This window comes from Oncorhynchus tshawytscha, linkage group LG02 (genome assembly GCF_018296145.1).
Source record: "Oncorhynchus tshawytscha isolate Ot180627B linkage group LG02, Otsh_v2.0, whole genome shotgun sequence".
In the NCBI taxonomy this organism is placed as follows: Eukaryota; Metazoa; Chordata; class Actinopteri; order Salmoniformes; family Salmonidae; genus Oncorhynchus; species Oncorhynchus tshawytscha.
In genome coordinates, this window is record NC_056430.1 from 10,742,716 (window position 1) to 10,768,633 (window position 25,918).

The 25,918-nt window shown below is 46.6% G+C and overlaps 1 protein-coding gene across 2 annotated transcripts in view; it reads left to right on the forward strand.

Annotated features, from left to right (window-relative positions):
* Positions 1-25,918, forward strand: part of shmt2 (serine hydroxymethyltransferase 2 (mitochondrial)) — a 41,600-nt gene that overhangs the window by 55 nt on the left and 15,627 nt on the right. The window contains exons 1-3 of one of the 2 annotated variants that reach the window (XM_042330156.1): positions 1-102; positions 16,702-16,899; positions 23,594-23,673. The exon at positions 1-102 is cut by the window's left edge and continues 55 nt beyond it. In XM_042330156.1, the coding sequence (XP_042186090.1) occupies positions 70-102; positions 16,702-16,899; positions 23,594-23,673 (311 nt within the window). In that variant the 5' untranslated portion in view covers positions 1-69. Of the gene's footprint in view, positions 103-542; positions 645-16,701; positions 16,900-23,593; positions 23,674-25,918 lie in introns of those variants that run through there. The other variant, XM_042330153.1, reaches the window with a different exon arrangement.

A 25,918-nucleotide genomic window follows, 5' to 3' on the forward strand; every position in this document is an offset into this window, starting at 1 on the left:
TAAGCGTGACCCTCTTAGAGAGTGAGGTGGTTATATTGAACGTTGTTGGCCTTTTGAAATCGTACAAATATGCTGTGGTTGACGTTGAGGCAAATCGCACGGGTGAGTGACTACTTATTGATTTCGCAAACGTTACTCGATGATAAATCTCGCTAGCTTCACATCAAATTACAGCAAAATAGCATGCAATGACCAGCCAGGTGGCTAGCTAAAGCAGCCACGTTTGCAGCTGTATATTATTATTATTATTATTATTATTATAATAGCTAGCTATCTGGTTAGCTTAAAGGCTACTGAACAGTGTGGCAAATCAGGTTGCTAAACTAGCTGGATTGGTATGGTGCAGGTACAGCTAGTTAGCTACGTAGCTAAGCTAATTACCCACGTTGATGTTATCTGACATGACTGGCTGGTTAACTACTGTAGTTAGCTAGGCTATACTCCTGAGAGACCACACACACACACACACAATGTTGTCTGTTTTTTAATGGTTGTGTACACACGTTTTAAATGTGTTTCCATGGTTTGTGATCATAGGAAAATGAGATGGTCCCAACATGTGTTTTTTAGTAAGAGATCAACTTTCACTATCTCCCTCCCAGAGTCCCACTCTCACTCTGCACCACCGGGGACAAAGATGCCAGGTAGCTTGGCCAGTTTCCCACGTGTTTGGTTTGACATTAGTAGCTAACTGTAACCTTGAGTGATTGATTACCCCTCTAATGTAAGTAACTGTCTCTAATATAGTTAACCCTAGTTACGCGTAGTTACACGGTATGGGTAGTAAACCTGTCAGATTTAAACACTTAGCCTCACATGGTTACTGTTATAAACTGGTGAGTGATGCAACAGTCTTGTTGGTTTCATCATTTCAGCTGGTTGGCAAATTATACTGTTACTTTTCTAGCTACATTCATGTAGTTTTTGACTTGGAAGAAAATATTTCTTATTTTAAGCTGGGAATATATATATATATATATATTTTTTAAACAAACATTTTTAAACACAGTCCTATTTGAATGTATGAACAATTTGAACTGATGTGAATATGTTTCACGATTTGACAGTAGTTAATGGCTAAAAATGTTAGGGATCCTTTCAGAGGAAGTTTTGTATTGCACAAATTACAAACTTCAAAAGCATTTTCCTAGACAGGGCAGTATCTGTAAGCTCAAAGTACAAAATGCAGCTTTTCTGCCAGAACAGTCGACAAATATTAACCCTTCTCAAGGTAGTACTTCTACAGTTGGCATATAGTCTAGCTGTTAATTGCACCAGTCAGCTAAAAAGGAACCTAATAGCGTGATGTTTATTATGGAAGTATCAAGATAGTATTTCCGTCTGCATGGGACTAATACATCAAACTGTCACAACACTTTCAATGGCCAGTCTCTGTATTCACCTTCTCTCACTCTTCAAACAAACATGCAATAGGTTTGTGTATCAGAGGCAAAGTTATTGATCTGTTAGCATCCAGGATTGGAGCCTAGACATATCAACTTTTGTGAGTCTAAAAGCGTGATGGTTATCCTAATTTCAGTACCCAGATCCAAATAGAGGTTTTCATGAGAGACTATAGGCTACGTGATGGGTTAGGGAGGCCATTTCACACTGAGCGAGCCGAACACCCGTGAAGTGGCAACCTTCTCAACGTGGATTAGACAAGGAAGTGAGAATCTGTTGTGCAGACAAACTAATGTAGAGCAGTTGATGCAAGGTGGCTCTTTGGGATAATGTTTCCTATTAAGATGACTGAATGGTTTGCATGCTTCTCCTATTGTGCTAATCAGTTATGAATGCATCCTAATGCAATTTCAAAGATCTCACGAGTTGCAGTCTGTATGGTGGCGTGCACTCATGTAGAAATAAGGAGGTGGCCTTAATCACTTTACTGAGGTTTTTAGGTCCAAGGCCGATCATCTCTGAACTACTTACTGTCTGTAATCACATATCTGCCTCCTGGGCTTTCATTTTGCAGGAGTGGCTGTTTTAACTTCAGTAAAGTAGGCCTACCACAAAGTAGTGAATTAGTTATGCATATGTGGCACTTGAAGACTGCCTTGAAGTTTAAATACAATTCAAAACTGCTCACAGCAGATGTGTTGTTTTGTTGTTGTTAAATCAGTGAAATTGCCATATAGTCTAGACATGGCTAGTTTCAACGAGTTTAGGACTGTAGCTAGGAGTCTGTCTGCATTGTTTCTGCATGGCTATACTGTCACTTATCAATCTGCTTCTATAAAGAGCCCCTTGTACTATTGAACCTTTATTTGACCTTTATTGAACCAGGCAAGTCAGTTAAGAACACATTCTTATTTACAATGACAGTGTAGGAACAGTGGGTTAACTGCCTTGTTCAGGGGCAGAACGACAGCCTAGGAACAGTGGGTTAACTGCCTTGTTCAGGGGCAGAACGACAGATTTTTAACCTTGTCAGCTTGGGGATTCGACCTAGCAACCTTTCGGTTACTAGTCCAACGCTCTAACCACTAGGCTACCCTGCCGCTACATCCTGTAACTCTGAGTCCACCGTTTTGACTGGGTTCATATTATTGCCTTGAGCCAAAGCTCAAAGCTCGACGTCGGCCAATGAGCTCAGTGGTCTGTGCACACACCCCTGACCTGTAGCCTCTGTGCACACCCCTCTGTCTCCACTCAAGGCCACTGCAAGGGGGTGAGCTGGAGTTAAGACAAGAGCACAAGCTGAGTACCGCGTAGCCACATGTACAGTCGTTCACCTGATTTAGAATTCCTCACAATCAAATGTAGACCGCATTATCTACCAAGAGAATTATCTTCGATTATAATCACAGCCGTATATATCCCCCCCCAAGCAGACACATCGATGGCTCTGAACGAACTTTATTTAACTCTCTGCAAACTGGAAACGATTTATCCGGAGGCTGCATTCATTGTAGCTGGGGATTTTAACAAGGCTAATCTGAAAACAAGACTCCCTAAATTTTATCAGCATATCGATTGCGCAACCAGGGGTGGAAAGACCCTGGATCATTGTTACTCTAACTTCCGCGACGCATATAAGGCCCTGCCCCGCCCCCTTTCGGAAAAGCTGACCACGACTCCATTTTGTTGATCCCTGCCTACAGACAGAAACTAAAACAAGAAGCTCCTACGCTGAGGTCTGTCCAACGCTGGTCCGACCAAGCTGACTCCACACTCCAAGACTGCTTCCATCACGTGGACTGGGAGATGTTTCAGTATTGCGCCCAGACAACAACATTGACGAATACGCTGATACGGTGTGCGAGTTCATTAGAACGTGCGTTGAAGATGTCGTTCCCATAGCAACGATTAAAACATTCCCTAACCAGAAACCGTGGATTGATGGCAGCATTCGTGTGAAACTGAAGGCACGAACCACTGCTTTTAATCAGGGCAAGGTGTCTGGTAACATGACTGAATACAAACAGTGCAGCTATTCCCTCCGCAAGGCTATCAAACAAGCTAAGCGCCAGTACAGAGACAAAGTAGAATCTCAATTCAACGGCTCAGACACAAGAGGTATGTGGCAGGGTCTACAGTCAATCACGGACTACAGGAAGAAACCCAGCCCAGTCACGGACCAGGATGTCTTGCTCCCAGGCAGACTAAATAACTTTTTGCCCGCTTTGAGGACAATACAGTGCCACTGACACGGCCTGCAACGGAAACATGCGGTCTCTCCTTCACTGCAGCCGAAGTGAGTAAGACATTTAAACGTGTTAACCCTCGCAAGGCTGCAGGCCCAGACGGCATCCCCAGCCGCGCCCTCAGAGCATGCGCAGACCAGCTGGCCGGTGTGTTTACGGACATATTCAATCAATCCCTATACCAGTCTGCTGTTCCCACATGCTTCAAGAGGGCCACCATTGTTCCTGTTCCCAAGAAAGCTAAGGTAACTGAGCTAAACGACTACCGCCCGTAGCACTCACATCCGTCATCATGAAGTGCTTTGAGAGACTAGTCAAGGACCATATCACCTCCACCCTACCTGACACCCTTGACCCACTCCAATTTGCTTACCGCCCAAATAGGTCCACAGACGATGCAATCCCAACCACATTGCACACTGCCCTAACCCATCTGGACAAGAGGAATACCTATGTGAGAATGCTGTTCATCGACTACAGCTCGGCATTCAACACCATAGTACCCTCCAAGCTCGTCATCAAGCTCGAGACCCTGGGTCTCGACCCCGCCCTGTGCAACTGGGTACTGGACTTCCTGACGGGCCGCCCCCAGGTGGTGAGGGTAGGCAACAACATCTCCTCCCCGCTGATCCTCAACACTGGGGCCCCACAAGGGTGCGTTCTGAGCCCTCTCCTGTACTCCCTGTTCGCCCACGACTGCGTGGCCATGCACGCCTCCAACTCAATCATCAAGTTTGCGGACGACACAACAGTGGTAGGCTTGATTACCAACAACGACGAGACGGCCTACAGGGAGGAGGTGAGGGCCCTCGGAGTGTGGAGTCAGGAAAATAACCTCACACTCAACGTCAACAAAACTAAGGAGATGATTGTGGACTTCAGGAAACAGCAGAGGGAACACCCCCCATCCACATCGATGGAACAGTAGTGGAGAGGGTAGCAAGTTTTAAGTTCCTCGGCATACACATCACAGACAAACTGAATTGGTCCACTCACACAGACAGCATCGTGAGGAAGGCGCAGCAGCGCCTCTTCAACCTCAGGAGGCTGAAGAAATTCGGCTTGTCACCAAAAGCACTCACAAACTTCTACAGATGCACAATCGAGAGCATCCTGGCGGGCTGTATCACCGCCTTGTATGGCAACTGCACCGCCCTCAACCGTAAGGCTCTCCAGAGGGTAGTGAGGTCTGCACAACGCATCACCGGGGGCAAACTACCTGCCCTCCAGGACACCTACACCACCCGATGCTACAGGAAGGCCATAAAGATCATCAAGGACATCAACCACCCGAGCCACTGCCTGTTCACCCCGCTGCCATCCAGAAGGCGAGGTCAGTACAGGTGCATCAAAGCTGGGACCGAGAGACTGAAAAACAGCTTCTATCTCAAGGCCATCAGACTGTTAAACAGCCACCACTAACATTGAGTGGCTACTGCCAACACACTGTCAATGACACTGACTCTACTCCAGCCACTTTAATCATGGGAATTGATGGGAAATGATGTAAATATATCACTAGCCACTTTAAACAATGCTACCTTATATAATGTTACTTACCCTACATTGTTCATCTCATATGCATACGTTGATACTGTACTCTATATCATCGACTGCATCCTTATGTAATACATGTATCACTAGCCACTTTAACTATGCCACTTGGTTTACATACTTATCTCATATGTATATACTGTACTCGATATCATCTACTGTATCTTGCCTATGCTGCTCTGTACCATCACTCATTCATATATCCTTATGTACATATTCTTTATCCCCTTACACTGTGTATGACAGTAGTTTTTTTTGGAATTGTTAGTTAGATTACTTGCTCGTTATTACTGCATTGTCGGAACTAGAAGCACAAGCATTTCGCTACACTCGCATTAACATCTGCTAACCATGTGTATGTGACAAATAAAATTTGATTTGATTTATTAGACTGTAGTTATTTTGAGGATCGTAGTTTTCATTGCGTTTGGAATGGGCTGGATTTTAAAATCTGTGGTTGTTTGTAGAATCCTTGACTTTTCTTGTTGGCTTTAATTGGCTATAGCCTACATGTGTTAAGCTTTCAATTTGAATAAGAAGTATGAACTTACGAGTGAATGTTAGAGGTCTTAGCCTTATTAGCTCGGGGGGCTCCCGAGCGGCACAGCCGAGGGGGCCTCCCGAGCGGCACAGCGGTCTAAGGCACTACATCTCAGTGCTAGAGGCGTCACTACAGACCCTGGTTTGATTCCATGTTGTATCACAACTGGCCGTGATTTGGAGTCCCATAGTGCGGCGCACATTTGGCCCAGCGTCGTCCGGGGTTTCGGGGTAGGCCGTCATTGTAAATAAGAATTTGTTCTTAACTGACTTGCCTAGTTAAATAAAGGCTAAATAAATAAATAATGGCATTTTAAAGAAACTATATAAAAAAATACATTTACTTGAGCAAAGACTGTTCCTCAGTGAGACAGGAGTGTCAGAATTCCAATCTGGTATCTAGGGAAGCAGACACTCACTTTCCGGTGAGACCTAACCTTAAGTTCTGTGTTAGGCTTCAGTGGCTGAAAAACACTGCCTTACCAGTATGGTTTCTGCATATTTGAGACATAATGTGTGAGGAAAAGCCAGTAGTCATCTCACTATTTTCTAAAGACTAGTTCTAATATAATACAATGCCCTGAAACCACCAGATAGGCAACACAAGTGTTTCATTGTGATGGCCTTTATTTCTCTTTTTGAAGTGCTTTGGTAGTTTTTCTGATCTGTTTTCTGAAGAGACAAAGTGATTGGTTGAGATCTGTATTTACTAAACTTTTTTTAAAGCAGTTGTTTAAAAAGGCATTGGTAAGAATTCTGTTGCTGCCAATCAACCAGCACCTGATTTAAAAAAAAAAAAGTAAAAATACTGCATGCATAATCTAGTAGCCTCTCTAAAACTGACCAATGACAAACCAGCATTAACATCACTGTTACTTACGTTTTGAAAAACAGAAGTGTTTGCACAGATGCCTACAAGTTAAGCAGCAGACAGGATCCAGTTTGTCTAGCCTAGGCCTACATGTAAACATTGGATGTAGAGAAGGTAACAGATTTGTTCCTTGAACTGCCCTCTCAACTGTCGTTGGCCTATAACAAGGGGTTAACGTCGTTGTGATGTTTTGGAGGCTTTGTACCGCTAGACTGAAGCCCCGCTGATTGTTCCTGTGACGCCCGTCTTGTCACACACTGGCTGTATCCAGCCAGACGTCAACCCACTTCACCCTGGCCAGTTTTCTCTTTTTTTTTTCTCCATTGGCTCTGTCCGCCTTGTCATCCCAGCTGAATCAGGGGGCAATTTGTAACGGCAGTTCTCCTATTAGTCAGTGACGGGAAGAGAGGGAGCGGCTGTTCTCCTGACTGATACTTCTGCCTTGTTTTACACCCCTCTTGCCCTTGTCTCCTCCTCACTCACTCTTTTCTCTGTCACCTGTGTTACAAGGCTGATTGTAGTTTCACACCAGGCCTGATGGACAGCAGTCATCTGGAAAATGGACTCCTCTTCAATGACCCAGAGGAAGATGACAAGAAATAATCAGTTAAAATGGAATGATAGTTGGAATTTTTTTTCTTTGTTTCTTTCTTTTAGCAGCCAAAAAGGATAGTAGCAGGCCGGGCATAGAGGCCGGTCAGACAGGAAATGACAAACCAGTGCATCCTCAACCTCGTGACAGTGTGTGATGCCTCAGTACCTCCCTACTAGAACATAGTAGACAACATGCTGATCTCATGTACCCTTGTCATCACTACTAGTTTCTCATCCAGTCCACCTTCAAAAGACATTCATCTGTTGTCTAAATATAGTGCTGCCAACAACTGTGACAGATCTGGTCCTTAGCACCACACATCCTCTCACTACTTCTCTAGGATCAATTAATCATGCTGGTTTTTTAATTAATACAGTGTAATGATGTGGGGTGGGGGGGGTGCAGCAGGCAGAGCAGGCCTCGGGGAGGAGGAGTGTCATCTGTTTGAGGAGACTGCTGCCCAGGCTAGCCGGAGGTGGGAGTAGGGCTGGGGTGACTATATTGTGTATTTAAAATTTTTTTTGAAAAATTTTGCAATATATTTGAGTTTGTTTTAGCACGATATGGAAAATGCCTGTATCGGAAGAATCAAGGTTTTGTTATAATGTTGCATTTGTAAAACGTTACAACATCTCACTGTCTCTCCTCTGTCAGCCCAATGTCCAATCATGTCCCAGTTGCGTGACAACACGTGCACAGAGGTTATCCACCAATCACAACCCTAGACAGCCTTTCACAAATTGTAACCCCGCCGGAGAAGTGTAGCGCTGGTAAGAGTTCCACCAACATGGAAAGTGAGGACGCCGGCTCGGCCTCTCGTGAGGACGCCGGCTCGCAGAGAAGCTGGCCAGTGTTTATTTTTCCACCACAGCCAATCTATGGTCGAGCAGAACTTCAGAGCCGTACCTACGTTTGACAGTCCACTACATAAATCATAAATGAATCGTGGTAGATGATCATATGGGTGAAGTAATAGCCCAGGGTCTGAGGCTCTCTGGCATGGTGGTAGATGATCATATGGGTGAAGTAATAGCCCAGGGTCTGAGGCTCTCTGGCATCGTGGTAGATGATCATATGGGTGAAGTAATAGCCCAGGGTCTGAGGCTCTCTGGCATCGTGGTAGATGATCATATGGGTGAAGTAATAGCCCAGGGTCTGAGGCTCTCTGGCATGGTGGTAGATGATCATATGGGTGAAGTAATAGCCCAGGGTCTGAGGCTCTCTGGCATCGTGGTAGATGATCATATGGGTGAAGTAATAGCCCAGGGTCTGAGGCTCTCTGGCATCGTGGTAGATGAGTGAAGACCGACAGGTGTGCATGACAACTGACAGTGGGAGTAACATGATAACAGCATTGCGCTTGAACAACTGGACCCGCCTGCAGTGGCTTCACCTCGCCATCGGTAAGTGTGACGTTGGATAATTAAAGTGCATTATAAAAAGTTGTGTTCAGGCCAGCTGTAGGTTGTGTTAGTAGTTGTCCTTTTACCAATCCAATAGCAAATAACCACAGGCTGTTTTTTAGTTTATAACAAACTCAATTTAATACATTTTCAGTCAAAATGATTACACATTCAAACAGCTTGTGGTGTAACATTCCTAAACAATAGAATAGACGTGTGGGTGGTAGGGGGAGATGGGGTGGCGTTGGTTTGACAGGTCAACTGAATACTGTACTTTATTTATTTAAAATGCTGCCGTTCTTAGAATCCTTTCTTCATTATTTTCAGAGACTGGTGTGAAAGACCCACGAGCTCACCGTGCCTTTGGGTTGTGCAAGAAGGTGGTCAGCACCTTTCCCTTCAGCTGGAACAAGAGGAGAGACTTGTCTAGAGCACAGGCTGAGCTCAGTCTACCTGCTCACCAGCTCACCACTCCCCAACCATGTGGGGGTCAAGACAGAAAATGATAGAACAAATCCTGGAACAAGAAAAGGCCATAGCCCGAGTCCTGGGCTCAGAAGAAAAGCAGGCACCTGGTGCCCAACTATCAGGATATCAATGTGTTGGAGTCAGCAAACAAAGCCATAGGCCCACTACAGGAATTCACTGACGCGCTGTCTTGGGGAGAACTACGTCAGCGTCTCCTACCTCAAGCCTGTGAAAAACCTGTTCAACCGCAGCCTCCTGCAGTCAGAGGAAGGTCACGCTCACAAAGAAAATCAAGAGTGCCCCACTACAGTATCTCAACTACAAGTATGAAGACCCTGCCACAGTTGAACACCTTGATATGTCCTCGCTGGTGGATCCCCGGGTTCAGGACCACATGTATAGCAGATGACGACAAGATGGAGAGCATCAAACAAACATCTGTTTTTAGAGCGGAGGTCTCTGCTAGCTGAGGAAAGCACACGTCACCCTGGGCACAACTGTACGCCACAGAAAGTGAACCTGTGTCTAAGAAAGGCAAGAAAACACTGGCAAAGCTTTTTCAAGATGACGGCACTGTCTGGCCCAGAGTCAGAGGAGGACGACATCAAAACTGAGTTGTCAAGTTACTTGTTGTCAGTTATTTTAGACCCCTGACACAAAGATCTACGTTGAGTATTGAAGGCTCCATGAGGCCTACATCTCAAGACTGAGTAAGCTTGCTAAAAAAAAGTACCAGTGTATTCCTGCTACAACTGCCCCTTCGGAGAGGGTCTTTAGCACAGCTGGGAACATTGTGACATGTCACAGGGCCTCAAGCCAGAGTCAGTACAGGCGTGTGTGTTCCTCTCCAGGGCCTAAAGCCAGAGTCAGTGGACGGACGGGCGTGTGTCCCTCTCCAGGGCCTAAAGCCAGAGTCAGTGGACGGACGGGCGTGTGTCCCTCTCCAGGGCCTAAAGCCAGAGTCAGTGGACGGACGGGCGTGTGTTCCTCTCCAGGGCCTAAAGCCAGAGTCAGTGGACGGACGGGCGTGTGTCCCTCTCCAGGGCCTAAAGCCAGAGTCAGTGGACGGACGGGCGTGTGTCCCTCTCCAGGGCCTAAAGCCAGAGTCAGTGGACGGACGGGCGTGTGTCCCTCTCCAGGGCCTAAAGCCAGAGTCAGTGGACGGACGGGCTCAGCCCTGGTCCAGGGCCTAAAGCCAGAGTCAGTGGACGGAGGGCGTGTGTCCCGCTCCAGGCCTGCCAGAGTCAGTGGACGGACGGGCGTGTGTGTTCCTCTCCAGGGCCTAAAGCCAGCCCGGGCGTGGTGTTCCTCTCCAGGGCCTAAAGGAGTCAGTGGACGGACGGGCGTGTGTCCCAGGCCAGCCCTGGTGGAAGGGGGACAGAGGAGACTATCGCCCAGCCCTGGTGGGAGGGGGACAGAGGAGACTATCGCCCAGCCTGGGTGGGAGGGGGACAGAGGAGCCTGCTTCCCAGGCCAGCCCTGGTGGGAGGGGGACAGAGGAGCCTGCTTCCCAGGCCAGCCCTGGGTGGGAGGGGGACAGAGGAACCTGCTTCCCAGGCCAGCCCTGGTGGGAGGGGGACAGAGGAGCCTGCTTCCCAGGCCAGCCCTGGTGGGAGGGGGACAGAGGAGCCTGCTTCCCAGGCCAGCCCTGGTGGGAGGGGGACAGAGGAGCCTGCTTCCCAGGCCAGCCCTGGTGGGAGGGGGACAGAGGAGCCTGTTTCCCAGGCCAGCCCTGGTGGGAGGGGGACAGAGGAGACTGCTTCCCAGGCCAGCCCTGGTGGGAGGAGGACAGAGGAGACTATCGCCCAGCCCTGGTGGGAGGGGGACAGTGGAGCCTGCTTCCCAGGCCAGCCCTGGTGGGAGGGGGACAGAGGAGCCTGTTTCCCACGCCAGCCCTGGTGGGAGGGGGACAGTGGAGCCTGCTTCCAGGCCAGCCCTGGTGGGAGGAGGACAGAGGAGACTATCGCCCAGCCCTGGTGGGAGGGGGACAGTGGAGCCTGCTTCCCAGGCCAGCCCTGGTGGGAGGGGGACAGAGGAGCCTGCTTCCCAGGCCAGCCCTGGTGGGAGGGGGACAGAGGAGACTATCGCCCAGCCCTTGTGGGAGGGGGACAGAGGAGACTATCGCCCAGCCCTTGTGGGAGGGGGACAGAGGAGACTATCGCCCAGCCCTGGTGGGAGGGGGACAGAGAAGACTGCTTCCCAGCCCAGCCCTGGTGGGAGGGGGACAGAGGAGCCTGCTTCCCAGGCCAGCCCTGGTGGGAGGGGACAGAGGAGCCTGTTTCCCAGGCCAGCCCTGGTGGGAGGGGGACAGAGGAGCCTGTTTCCCAGGCCAGCCCTGGTGGGAGGGGGACAGAGGAGCCTGTTTCCCAGGCCAGCCCTGGTGGGAGGGGGACAGAGGAGCCTGTTTCCCAGGCCAGCCCTGGTGGGAGGGGGACAGAGGAGCCTGTTTCCCAGGCCAGCCCTGGTGGGAGGGGGACAGAGGAGCCTGCTTCCCAGGCCAGCCCTGGTGGGAGGGGGACAGAGGAGCCTGCTTCACAGGCCAGCCCTGGTGGGAGGGGGACAGAGGAGACTATCGCCCAGCCCTGGTGGGAGGGGGACAGAGGAGACTATCGCCCAGCCCTGGTGGGAGGGGGACAGAGGAGACTATCGCCCAGCCCTGGTGGGAGGGGGACAGAGGAGACTATCGCCCAGCCCTTGTGGGAGGGGGACAGAGGAGACTATCGCCCAGCCCTTGTGGGAGGGGGACAGAGGAGACTATCGCCCAGCCCTGGTGGGAGGGGGACAGAGGAGAGCTTGACTGAGTGAGTGTGTAAGGAGCTAATAAAAAGGATACAGTGCCACTCTGTTTAGCATCCTACAGTGACACCAGAGCAGAAAGGAGGGGATGCCCTCAGCGCAGACAGATGGACACCTCCGTCTGCTCTCTGCTGTAAGCAAGGCTGTGTGGGTGTATGTGCCAGCGTGTGGGCAGACAGCAAAGGACGGGTCCCGTCAGTACTTAATGACCCGTGTGATTTCTGTGTGTGTGGAACGTGTCCCCTGCGGGAGCAGGCGGGTGGACCTGAGCTGTCTCCCTAGGACTCCTCACCCCCCCTCTCCCTCGGGTGGACCTTAGCTGTCTTCCTCCTCACACACTCGGAGTGGCCCGCAGGCTGACAGAAGGCCAGGAGAGTTGGGTTTCACCATCACCCATTTAATGTGCCAACCTGGGAGGAGAGGATGGGGCCCTAGATATGCTTCCTCATCAGCACCACAGGAGCTAGCTCCAGGGGAAATAACTGCAGGCCTGCCAGGCAGCTCCTGGAAGATCTAGTACATGTGTTTGAGGAAGCAGCCACAGCAGCTCATGAAGGTGAACGATCTGTGATAAAGATTTAATGTTGTAGGCTAATAGATGTGTGTAAATAACCTGTCATTAGAATGAACGTGTTCCTATGTTCTGGAGATAGTTGTGTGAAATGGCCTGTGGTATTTATGACTTTGCAGTGTGCAGAATAATCTGTGACCTATTTTTCAAGGCATGAATTCTACTTGTTTTGACAAATATTTTCTCTTTCAGAAGTTCAGTGTTTAAAATAAAATAATGTTTTAGTGACTCAGGAGATGGACACACACAGCAGACAGTATATAACCCGTACAGTCATCCTGGTCACCATCATTTGTGTTAATTGGATTTTAATAGCACTATTAAAGTGAAGTTACACATCACCCTGCAGTACACCGGAGACTGGCTCAGTAGGGGGTCTGGGTAAATAGAAGAAGACCATCATTAGGCCAGTCCTGCTGTTTAATAAAAGGTGATGAGCTATTTAATTTGCATGCACACCCCCCCTCAACACAGCACTTTTGTAGTTTCACGGAGCTAGGGCCTCTGTTTTAGACAGTTATTCTCTTCTCACCATTGTCATGCCACACTACAGTCAGGTTGGTGTTGTACTTTAACCAAATTATCTGAGACTAGGTTTGGAAAATCTGACAAGCACAAACAACATAATCTTAGTGCGTCAATCCTATCCCTATTGTAACAGCCATGCAGAGAGTAAACTGAGGGCTAAGGGAGAACTGACTAAACTGCCCAGAACATGAGCCAGCCTTTATTTAACCAGGAAGTTCTATTGAGGTCAGAAGCCCTCCGTTCCAAGGGGGCTAATAGAAACGGGGTAAATGTGTGGAAAGGGGAGAGCTGAAACTGTGTACCCACACTGTCCTGCAGCTAGCTGTGTGGAGAACTAGTCAGGCAGAGAGAACTAGGCATGGTGCTAGCTGAGATTAGATAAGAGGAAGTGCTGTGTAGAGGTCCTGCTGTTTCTGCTCTGTGCTCGGTCTTCAAAGCAGCTAGCTAGCTCCCTTCCCTAAGTACAGCTGATAGAGGCATACAACCATGCTGATTATTATCACTCAAACACCAAGCTAACTCTAAATTATATTAGTTACATATTGGAGTGCATAAGTGGGAGATGTCTGTTAAAAATAGAATTATGTGTGCCTTCATGTGTCTAGATGTATTAATCGTTAAAGAGACATTGACAACGAAGTAGGCTACTGTACGATTTTAAATACATGGGCCTATCTTCTGAAACCATTCTGGTTATGTAGTACGTGTCTCTGACACTTCTCCTACTGTAGGTCCAACACTAATGATTTGAGGAAGGTCAATTTTACAGTCTTAACAGCTAAGATATATGGTTAGTAAACAGCCGAGAGCTAGTGATATTTGAGAACCGCCAACTACGCCACGAGTTGAAATTTTTGGGGGAAATTAGAGTTGTGAGAAACCTGGCTGAAAATGGAGAAATTTGCAACCCTAACACCATTCATTGTCCTTTTCTTTTTTTATAATGACCTTGGTCCAAGACATAACAAAACACCATTCGGATACTATGACTCTGCCCCTCAGTGACTGCTAGCAGCAGCAGCACCATGGAAGCATAGGCTTTGCGAACATTGCTTGGATAGCTATTTTCTACGAGGGAGAACTGTCCCAATGAAATCTCGTGATTTAATAGCATAAATTCTAACGGCACGAATTAAATGGACCGTCGTGGTGCCTCTGGGTCCGCTCTAGTCTCCTTCCCAATGAGTCAGACGGCATACTTCCTCACTACAGACTAGATCTGCTCTATCAAGTACAGATGGAGCTAAAGCAAAAAGCACTTTTTTTTTGTTGACTTCTGTAAATAACAGTCATGGAAGCCTGGGACCTGAATAAACCTGAACAGCCACATCCAAGGGATATAGTAGCTAGAACCTACTCGTCGCAGATCTGGTAGGACAAAAAACCCTGATTGGCCAATTGGATTGTTTCCCTGCATGTTCATCATGTTCTACTGTAGGTGTCATGTTGTGTAGAACTTGGTGTATCCCAAACAGATCCAATTAAAATGTCAGCTATTGGAATTTCTAGAATCATTGAAATAGTTAAGAGTTTTGATTAATCTGTTACAGTGCCTTCAGGAAGTATTCACACCTTGACGTTTTCCACATTTTGTTGTTAGACTGATTTTTGTTGTTGTTAAATGGACTGAATAAAATGTATCCCCCGTGTACAGGAAATGATGCCATAATGACAAAGTGAAAACATGCTATTTAACAAAAATATATAATAATTGTTGTGAAATACAGAAACATCTGAAGTATTCACACCCCTGAGTCAATACTTTGTAAAAGCACCTTTTGGCAGCAAAACAGCTGTGTCTTTCTGGGTAAGTCTGAGACCTTTGCACACCTGGATTGTGCAACTTTTAAAAAATGATTTTCAAATATCTTCAAGCTCTGTCTAATTGTTTGTCAGTCATTGCTAGACAACCATTTTCAGGTCTTGCCAAGGAATTTCAAGTCAAAACTGTACTTTGGCCACTCAGGGACATTCATTGCCTTCTTGGTAAGCAACTCCTGTGTGGATTTGGCCTTGTGTTTTAGGTTATTGTCTTGCTGAAAGGTGAATTCATCTCACAGTGTCTGGTGGAAAGCAGACTGAACCAGGATTTCCTCTAGGACTTTTGCCTGTGCTTAGCGCCATTCTGTTTCTTTTTTAGCCTGGAAAAATTCCCCAGTCCTTAACGATTACAAGCAATACCCATAACATGATACAGCCACCACTATGCTAGAAACTATGGAGAGTGGTACTCAGTAATTTGTTGTATTGGATTTGCCACAAACATAACACTATTCAGGTCAAAAAGTTTGCTTTGTTTTTCAGTATTACTTTAGTGCCTTGTTGCAAACAGGATGTATGTTTTGGATTTGTTTTAAATTCCTTACAGGATTCTTTTCACTCTGTCAGTTAGGTTAGTATTGTGGATTAACTGCAATGTTGATCCATCCTCTGTTTTTTCCTATCACAGCAATTAAACTCAAAACTGTTTTAAAGTCACCATTGGCTTTATGGTGAAATCCCTGAGCAGTTTCCTTCCTCTCCAGCAACTGAGTTAGGAAAGACACCTGTATCTTTGTAGTGACTGGGTGTATTGATGGTGTAATTAATAACTTCACCATGCTCAAAGGGATGTTCAATGTCTGCTTTTTAATAAAAAAAATGTACCAATAGGTCAAATTGGTAATCTACCAATAGGTGCCCTCTGGGGCATTGGTGAAACTCCCTGGTCTTTGTGGTTGAATCTGTTTTGAAATTCACTGCTTGACTGAGGGACCTTACAATTATCTGTATGTGTGGGGAACAGGGATGAGGTAGTCATTCAAAAATCATGTTAAACATTGCACACAGTGAGTCCATGCAAGTTAAGTGATTTGTTAAGCAAATGTTTACTCCTGAACTTATTTAGGTTTGCCATAACAAAGGGGTTGAATATATATTGACCTAAGATATTTCAGCTTTTCATTTTTAATTAATTAGTTAAAATTAAACAACATAATTCCACTTTCACATGATGGTTTATTGTGTGTCGGCCGGTTACAAAACATTTGGGGGAAAAAATCAAAGGGTTTGAATAATTTCTGACTTATCTACTTTTGAGAAGCAGCTTGCTAGCTATAGTTAGCTAGTTCGCTAGCACGCCAATTTCAAGCATCTAAACTAATATCTGACTAACTCTGAAATCTAAAGTTATTTCAGAATGAAAGTTACCTGGTTGGTGCATTATGCTTTGTGACATCGTTAGCTATCCCTAGTTTATCACTTACTGCATCTGCATGCTTGTTGCGTTATTTTTTTGGTGCGTTTGTTCTAAGTAGTATAATCTAATCTGTTCAAAACCGTGGAAGGAGTGGTTGTTTTTTAGACAAAGAAATAGCTGTATTCATGTGGTTGTTGAAATGCACAGATCGCTTTATATGTCCTCTCAACAAAGAAAAACGACCGGTAGTTTGAAAATTTGGCAGCATATTTTTCTGCCGTGCTGCTTTGTTGACATCTCCAACCACACCTCACCGGGTATTCAGACAATAAGCGGCCGCTGATGCTACCATTGTCTTAACCAATGGGATTTGTCGATCAGATGTGTGTTCTTGTGAAATTGCCATTTTTATTTTTTGCATGCTAACACCACCTCTGTTTCTAATCTTTTTCTTTTCTTGTTTGTGTGAACACAACCCAGTTATTATTTTTTAAATCATGGATCCATAAATGACCTGTTCCTCTCTGTCTGTGTTTTTCCCTACCAGCCATTGTGCCTGCGTGCCCCGGTGGCCCTGAGCAGCGTTGGGGCGAGGAGGAGCCAGCATGCGGCTACCCGTAGTGTGGAACAGGAGGCCCCGTGGACTGGGCAGGACAGTCTGGCCCAGGACGACCCGGAGATGTGGAACTTGCTGCGGAAAGAGAAGGACAGGCAGTGTCGAGGACTGGAGCTCATTGCCTCTGAGGTGAGTGTGTGACTGGCTGTTTGGCTGGCTAGCTATCTGTCTTTCTGGTTGGCTGTCAGAAAGAGGAGGCCTGTAGCTCATGGTAAGCTGTATGTTAGTCAGTTGAGAAAGAAGCAGTTTGACAGGCCCGGAGTCACACTAAGGATGTGCATCTCTCCTTTCATGAAAAATTCGATACACATCCAGATATATGGGATACGATACACATCCAGATATATGGGATACGATACACATCCAGATACAGTGCCTTGCGAAAGTATTCTGCCCCCTTGAACTTTGCGACCTTTTGACACATTTCAGGCTTCAAACATAAAGATATAAAACTGTATTTTTTTGTGAAGAATCAACAAGTGGGACACAATCATGAAGTGAGGATCTCTGAATGATCCAATGTTGACCTAAATGACTAATGATGATAAATACAATCCACCTGTGTGTAATCAAGTCTCCGTATAAATGCACCTGCACTGTGATAGTCTCAGAGGTCCGTTAAAAGCGCAGAGAGCATCATGAAGAACAAGGAACACACCAGGCAGGTCCGAGATACTGTTGTGAAGAAGTTTAAAGCCGGATTTGGATACAAAATGATTTCCCAAGCTTTAAACATCCCAAGGAGCACTGTGCAAGCGATAATATTGAAATGGAAGGAGTATCAGACCACTGCAAATCTACCAAGACCTGGCCGTCCCTCTAAACTTTCAGCTCATACAAGGAGAAGACTGATCAGAGATGCAGCCAAGAGGCCCATGATCACTCTGGATGAACTGCAGAGATCTACAGCTGAGGTGGGAGACTCTGTCCATAGGACAACAATCAGTCGTATATTGCACAAATCTGGCCTTTATGGAAGAGTGGCAAGAAGAAAGCCATTTCTTAAAGATATCCATAAAAAGTGTTGTTTAAAGTTTGCCATAAGCCACCTAGGAGACACACCAAACATGTGCAAGAAGGTGCTCTGGTCAGATGAAACCAAAATTGAACTTTTTGGCAACAATGCAAAACGTTATGTTTGGCGTAAAAGCAACACAGCTCATCAGCCTGAACACACAATCCCCACTGTCAAACATGGTGGTGGCAGCATCATGGTTTGGGCCTGCTTTTCTTCAGCAGGGACAGGGAAGATGGATGGAGCCAAATACAGGACCATTCTGGAAGAACCTGAGGGAGTCTGCAAAAGACCTGAGACTTGGACGGAGATTTGTCTTCCAACAAGACAATGATCCAACACATAAAGCAAAATCTACAATGGAATGGTTCAAAAATAAACATATCCAGGTGTTAGAATGGCCAAGTCAAAGTCCAGACCTGAATCCAATCGAGAATCTGTGGAAAGAACTGAAAACTGCTGTTCACAAATGCTCTCCATCCAACCTCACTGAGCTCGAGCTGTTTTGCAAGGAGGAATTGAATTTTTTTCAGTCTCTCGATGTGCAAAACTGATAGAGACATACCCCAAGCGACTTACAGCTGTAATCGCAGCAAAAGGTGGCGTTACAAAGTATTAACTTAAGGGGGCTGAATAATTTTGCACGCCCAATTTTTCAGTTTTTGATTTGTTAAAGAAGTTTGAAATATCCAATAAATGTCGTTCCACTTCATGAATGTGTCCCACTTGTTGTTGATTCTTCACAAAAAAATACAGTTTTATATATTTATGTTTGAAGCCTGAAATCTGGCAAAAGGTCGCAAAGTTCAAGGCACTGGGGCATCTAGATATATACTGAGGTTTCCTCTGGGCTGGAAGGCACTGTATATGAGGTTCCTCCTCTGGGCTGGATCTGCCTGATGGGCACATCTAGATATATGGGCTGGATCTGCCTGAGGTTCCTCCTCTGGGCTGGATCTGCCTGAGGTTCCTCCTCTGGGCTGGATCTGCCTGAGGTTCCTCCTCTGGGCTGGATCTGCCTGAGGTTCCTCCTCTGGGCTGGATCTGCCTGAGGTTCCTCCTCTGGGCTGGATCTGCCTGAGGTTCCTCCTCTGGGCTGGATCTGCCTGAGGTTCCTCCTCTGGGCTGGATCTGCCTGAGGTTCCTCCTCTGGGCTGGATCTGCCTGAGGTTCCTCCTCTGAGCTGGATCTGCCTGAGGTTCCTCCTCTGAGCTGGATCTGCCTGAGGTTCCTCCTCTGAGCTGGATCTGCCTGAGGTTCCTCCTCTGAGCTGGATCTGCCTGAGGTTCCTCCTCTGAGCTGAGTGGCCCTCTGTTAGTGTGTGGAGGGGTGGTTCAATGTGGGGTGTGCCTAAGATTAACACTATCAGATTAGGAGTGGGGGCAATTGATGCTCTTTGTATCTGAAATCACCATAACATGTTTTGAGTTAGTTCTATGTCAGTATGTGTCGTTAGCATTGCATTCAGAAATGAATATAATGCAGCTTTGGATTTGACCCCCCCGTCTCAAAAGCAAATGGTTTAGACTGTTGTCTCTCGCACTGTGAGCACAGTTGATCTGACAGTCATACGCAGTTACATGCATAAAAGTTCGACAGGCTACTGAACTGAAAGAAACAAGGCATCCTTTCAGTCAACAGATGAGGGTTATTTTCAGAATAAAACAATATGCATTTCTGACCAACGCCTGCTTCATTTGGAATGGTTTGGGCTTAAATTCTCTCTGTAGTTTTCTCTATCCTCCCTCCCAGCTCAGTGGAATATATCAGCCCACTCTAGTGTGAGGAAAATCTGACATCTTCGGGGCCTCCCGAGTGGGGTAACGTGCTAGAGGCGTCACTACAGACCCGGGTTGGATCCCGGGATGTATCACAACCGACCGTGTTCGGGAGTCCCATAGGGTGGTGCACAATTGGCTCAGTATCGTCCGGGTTAGGGGAGGGTTTGGCTCAGTATCGTCCGGGTTAGGGGAGGGTTTGGCTCCGTATCGTCCGGGTTAGGGGAGGGTTTGGCTCAGTATCGTCCGGGTTAGGGAGGGTTTGGCTCCGTATCGTCCGGGTTAGGGGAGGGTTTGGCTCCGTATCGTCCGGGTTAGGGAGGGTTTGGCTCCGTATCGTCCGGGTTAGGGAGGGTTTGGCCGGGGGACTTTATTTGGCTCATCGCACTCTAGCGACTCCTTGTGGCGGGCCGGGCGCCTGCAGGCTGACCTCGGTCATCAGTTGAACGGTGTTTCCTCCGACCTGTTGGTGCGGCTGGCTTCCGGGTTAAGTGGGCAGGTGTTAAGAGGTGCGGTTTGGCGGGCCAGGTTTCGGAGGACGCATGACTCGACCTTCTGAGCCTGTTGGGGAGTTGCAGCGACAAAACAAGATCAAATTTGGGGAGAAAAGAGGTGTAAAATACCCCCCTTTTCTCCTCGCAAAGCACACTTACACCTCTCTGCAGGCAGACTACAGCCAAGGCCTCCTGCTTGAGCTTCTACTAGCCCGGCCTGGCTATTTTTAAGAGGAAAACACACAGGCAGCGATTTCATTTCCAAGTCTAATGTGAGGAGTGGGGTGCTTTCTCAGTGTGGCACACAGCGTACACATGTCTGCTGTTACCTTTTTAAAAAAGGTGTTTACCTTTATTTAACTAGGCAAGTCAGTTAAGAACAACTTCTTATTTTCAATGACGGCCTAGGAACAGTGGGCTAACTGCCTGTTCAGGGGCAGAACGACAGCAGTGGGTTAACTGCCTGTTCAGGGGCAGAACGACAGCAGTGGGCTAACTGCCTGTTCAGGGCAGCAGAACTGCCGAGGGGCAGCAGTGGGCTAACTGCCTGTTCAGGGGCAGAACGACAGCAGTGGGCTAACTGCCTGTTCAGGGGCAGAACGACAGCAGTGGGTTAACTGCCTGTTCAGGGGCAGAACGACAGCAGTGGGCTAACTGCCTGTTCAGGGGCAGAACGACAGCAGTGTGCTAACTGCCTGTTCAGGGGCAGAACGACAGCAGTGGGTTAACTGCCTGTTCAGGGGCAGAACGACAGCAGTGGGTTAACTGCCTGTTCAGGGGCAGAACGACAGATTTTTTTACCTTGTCAGCTTGGGGATTTGAACTTGCAACCTTTCGGTTACTAGTCCAACGCTCTAACCACTAGGCTACACTGCCGCCCCCGAGCTGTTATCTCACATCTCCTCCAGTGGAGGTGAAGTCTGAGCGGCATTAGCATACAACCCTGTAGGGAGGCCCGCGTGACGCGCCCTGAAACCTGACAGGCACTGTGATAATCTGAGCTGAAGAGTCAAGATGCCACACTGCGGTGTCTATCCCCTGTCACCTTCCTCGCCCTGACACTGTCAGAAGTGGTTACAGACAGTCCCTTCCCTCTCCATCGGTGGGCCTGACACTACTTATGGCCGCTATAGCAGGGATCCTAACCTGTCCTTAGAAACACGGTAACATCCTGGCCCTCTGCCATAGAGACACGGTAACATACTGGGCCTCTGCCTTAGAGACACGGTAACATCCTGGCCCTCTGCCTTAGAGACACGGTAACATCCTGGCCCTCTGCCTTAGAGACACGGTAACATCCTGGCCCTCTGCCTTAGAGACACGGTAACATCCTGGCCCTCTGCCTTAGAGACACGGTAACATCCTGGCCCTCTGCCTTAGAGACACGGTAACATCCTGGCCCTCTGCCTTAGAGACACGGTAACATCCTGGCCCTCTGCCTTAGAGACACGGTAACATCCTGGCCCTCTGCCACCTAAACTATCAATAGAGACCAAACGTTCTGAGTGGACTGATCCCTTGTGGAGGCTGTGGGGATGAGGCAGTCCATCAGAGACATGCTACTGAAATGTAACATGGTTATATAATGTAAGAATAATGGTGCAGCATTAATAGCAGTCGCTGTCTGCAGTTCTGAGTTGTTGAATTGCCGCCTTGTCTTAGACCATGTTGATATGTGCATAATAGCGACATTAACCAGCGTATTGGTGTTGAGAACCATGTGGTGGAGGCCGCAGCAGAGTGAGGAGACGAGAAAACAGCCCTTACCTTAATTGTCTAAGAAAAGTGAGGAGGGCGCAAACCCCCAACTGAATTAGATCTATAATCAATAGTCTAACTGTTAAATGTGCCAGGCTTTATAAATAATCCATATCTACAGAAATAAGACCGATCTTGATTCTGTTGCCCGTTTTTGAGTGTTTGTTTTTAATAACTTACTGATTCCGTGTGCACCAAACCTCACGCAGCCACATGTCAAATAAACAATTTCACATTCGCCTGGTTTTAATATTTGCTATGTTGTAATAAAGGTTTTTACACTGTTCCATTAGAGCAACATCTCTGGTATTCTTTATCATTTATTTACGGTTTACACTGTTCCATTAGAGCAACCTCTCTGGTATTCTTTATCATTTATTTACGGTTTACACTGTTCCAAATTGTCAGAAATGTATATTAATCCTCTTGATATACTTTTATTATTATTATTATTATTATGATCGTAATAAGTAATGTCATTATCATCAGTAGGCTTAATATAGCAGCCTTGTATAAGCACCATCAAGCTGTAGGCCTCAGAGCACATCCTGTTTAGTTTTAATACTGTAGGCCTATAAAAATAGGTTACTGTATCCATCATTTATTCGGTCATGTCGTCACACAGCGTACGAGTCATTCATGATTTGAAATGCAATCAAGGATTTTGGTTTTTAAATAAAATAACAAGGCGACCCTTGAATAATTTAGTGTCAATTTCGGAAATTGTTTTCACAAATGAATGCAACTGTTTTTAGTCTTTGTTGTAAAAAAAAAAAATGTATGCCTTTTTATTACAGAAGACTCATACATTTTTATAATTGATTTAGTGTTTACATTGTTCCAAACGATCAGAAATTATATTGTAATCTAACAGCACTTGTTTGGTAGACATAATATGCACACAATGCCTTGCGCCTCACCTTTTTCTTGATCTCCAGTATTTTCCACAACTAGTCACATTTATTCCACACATCGCACTTCCCCTTTACCTCCTGAGCAACCAGTAAACATTACTCCGTTTTCAAGTTTATTTGTCACTTCCTCTGCATCCATTTTGCTGTCACATGTTACGGCGTTCAGAGTTTACAACCAATTTATTGGTCTGGTTATGATATGCTATAGGTCTGGCCCTATTGGTCGTCTGAATGCGATGCATACACGTGTCATGTAAAGACATGAGGGTTTAGGAAATGTTTCTCCTAAACAAATTTGGGATTTCGGTAACAGAACTTTTAAGCCAGAAATGGCTCTCACTATGTTGCTGGTCACTTGCTGTCATTTGTTTTTAACAGTCTGAGCCCGGCACTGCACAATCAAATTCCGGTCGTGTCTTAATTATTTAATCAAACAGTGTGTCTTAAAGCATCAGACAAGCTGAGTGCATGTAGTTGATTTGATTAAAACACACAGGATGTGTCCATATATGTGGAAAATACACGTTTTAAACATTCTGCCCAATCGATTGGTTTAAAGAACAGAACTCTCGGTCGACCAGGATATTATTATTTTTTTTGTCGAGGACAGCCCTTGATGATGATTCAGTGACAGGGCAACACTACCACCGCTTATGGCAGTGATGGTTCTTTCTCTTTTTCCTTGTAGAAGAGACTAGAAGAGGCAGTGTATGAAGTCTGGTTGAATAGTGTGATTGCTGTTGTCTTTGGGGGTGGGATTCTACTAATCACTTAGCAGTTTATAATTTGCCTTGGCCTTTTCCATCTGTCTCTTGCATTGATCTGATCCTGATGTCCAGCTTCTGGTTTGCCTCTCCTCTCCAGAACTTCTGCAGTCGGGCTGCGCTGGAGGCCCAAGGATCCTGCCTCAATAACAAGTACTCAGAGGGCTACCCAGGCAGGAGGTAAGGCTACTAAGTAACAATGACCATACTAGGTTAGCACACCACTGAGAACGCATGCCCAATGCATTGACCATACTAGGTTAGCACACCACTGAGAACGCATGCCCAAAGCATTGACCATACTAGGTTAGCACACCACTGAGAATGCATGCCCAAAGCATTGACCATACTAGGTTAGCACACCACTGAGAATGCATGCCCAATGCATTGACCATACTAGGTTAGCACACCACTGAGAATGCATGCCCAATGCATTGACCATACTAGGTTAGCACACCACTGAGAATGCATGCCCAATGCATTGACCATACTAGGTTAGCACACCACTGAGAATGCATGCCCAAAGCATTGACCATACTAGGTTGCATGCCCAATGCATTGACCATACTAGGTTAGCACACCACTGAGAATGCATGCCCAATGCATTGACCATACTAGGTTAGCACACCACTGAGAATGCATGCCCAATGCATTGACCATACTAGGTTAGCACACCACTGAGAATGCATGCCCAATGCATTGACCATACTAGGTTAGCACACCACTGAGAATGCATGCCCAAAGCATTGACCATACTAGGTTAGCACACCACTGAGAATGCATGCCCAAAGCATTGACCATACTAGGTTAGCACACCACTGAGAATGCATGCCCAAATGCATTGACCATACTAGGTTAGCACACCACTGAGAATGCATGCCCAATGCATTGACCATACTAGGTTAGCACACCACTGAGAATGCATGCCCAATGCATTGACCATACTAGGTTAGCACACCACTGAGAATGCATGCCCAATGCATTGACCATACTAGGTTAGCACACCACTGAGAATGCATGCCCAATGCATTGACCATACTAGGTTAGCACACCACTGAGAATGCATGCCCAATGCATTGACCATACTAGGTTAGCACACCACTGAGAATGCATGCCCAATGCATTGACCATACTAGGTTAGCACACCACTGAGAATGCATGCCCAATGCATTGACCATACTAGGTTAGCACACCACTGAGAATGCATGCCCAATGCATTGACCATACTAGGTTAGCACACCACTGAGAATGCATGCCCAAAGCATTGACCATACTAGGTTAGCACACCACTGAGAATGCATGCCCAATGCATTGACCATACTAGGTTAGCACACCACTGAGAATGCATGCCCAATGCATTGACCATACTAGGTTAGCACACCACTGAGAATGCATGCCCAATGCATTGACCATACTAGGTTAGCACACCACTGAGAATGCATGCCCAATGCATTGACCATACTAGGTTAGCACACCACTGAGAATGCATGCCCAAAGCATTGACCATACTAGGTTAGCACACCACTGAGAATGCATGCCCAATGCATTGACCATACTAGGTTAGCACACCACTGAGAATGCATGCCCAATGCATTGACCATACTAGGTTAGCACACCACTGAGAATGCATGCCCAATGCATTGACCATACTGCCCAAAGCATTGACCAGGTTAGCACACCACTGAGAATGCATGCCCAAAGCATTGACCATACTAGGTTAGCACACCACTGAGAATGCATGCCCAATGCATTGACCATACTAGGTTAGCACACCACTGAGAATGCATGCCCAATGCATTGACCATACTAGGTTAGCACACCACTGAGAATGCATGCCCAATGCATTGACCATACTAGGTTAGCACACCACTGAGAATGCATGCCCAATGCATTGACCATACTAGGTTAGCACACCACTGAGAATGCATGCCCAAAGCATTGACCATACTAGGTTAGCACACCACTGAGAATGCATGCCCAATGCATTGACCATACTAGGTTAGCACACCACTGAGAATGCATGCCCAATGCATTGACCATACTAGGTTAGCACACCACTGAGAATGCATGCCCAATGCATTGACCATACTAGGTTAGCACACCACTGAGAATGCATGCCCAATGCATTGACCATACTAGGTTAGCACACCACTGAGAATGCATGCCCAATGCATTGACCATACTAGGTTAGCACACCACTGAGAATGCATGCCCAATGCATTGACCATACTAGGTTAGCACACCACTGAGAATGCATGCCCAATGCATTGACCATACTAGGTTAGCACACCACTGAGAATGCATGCCCAATGCATTGACCATACTAGGTTAGCACACCACTGAGAATGCATGCCCAATGCATTGACCATACTAGGTTAGCACACCACTGAGAATGCATGCCCAATGCATTGACCATACTAGGTTA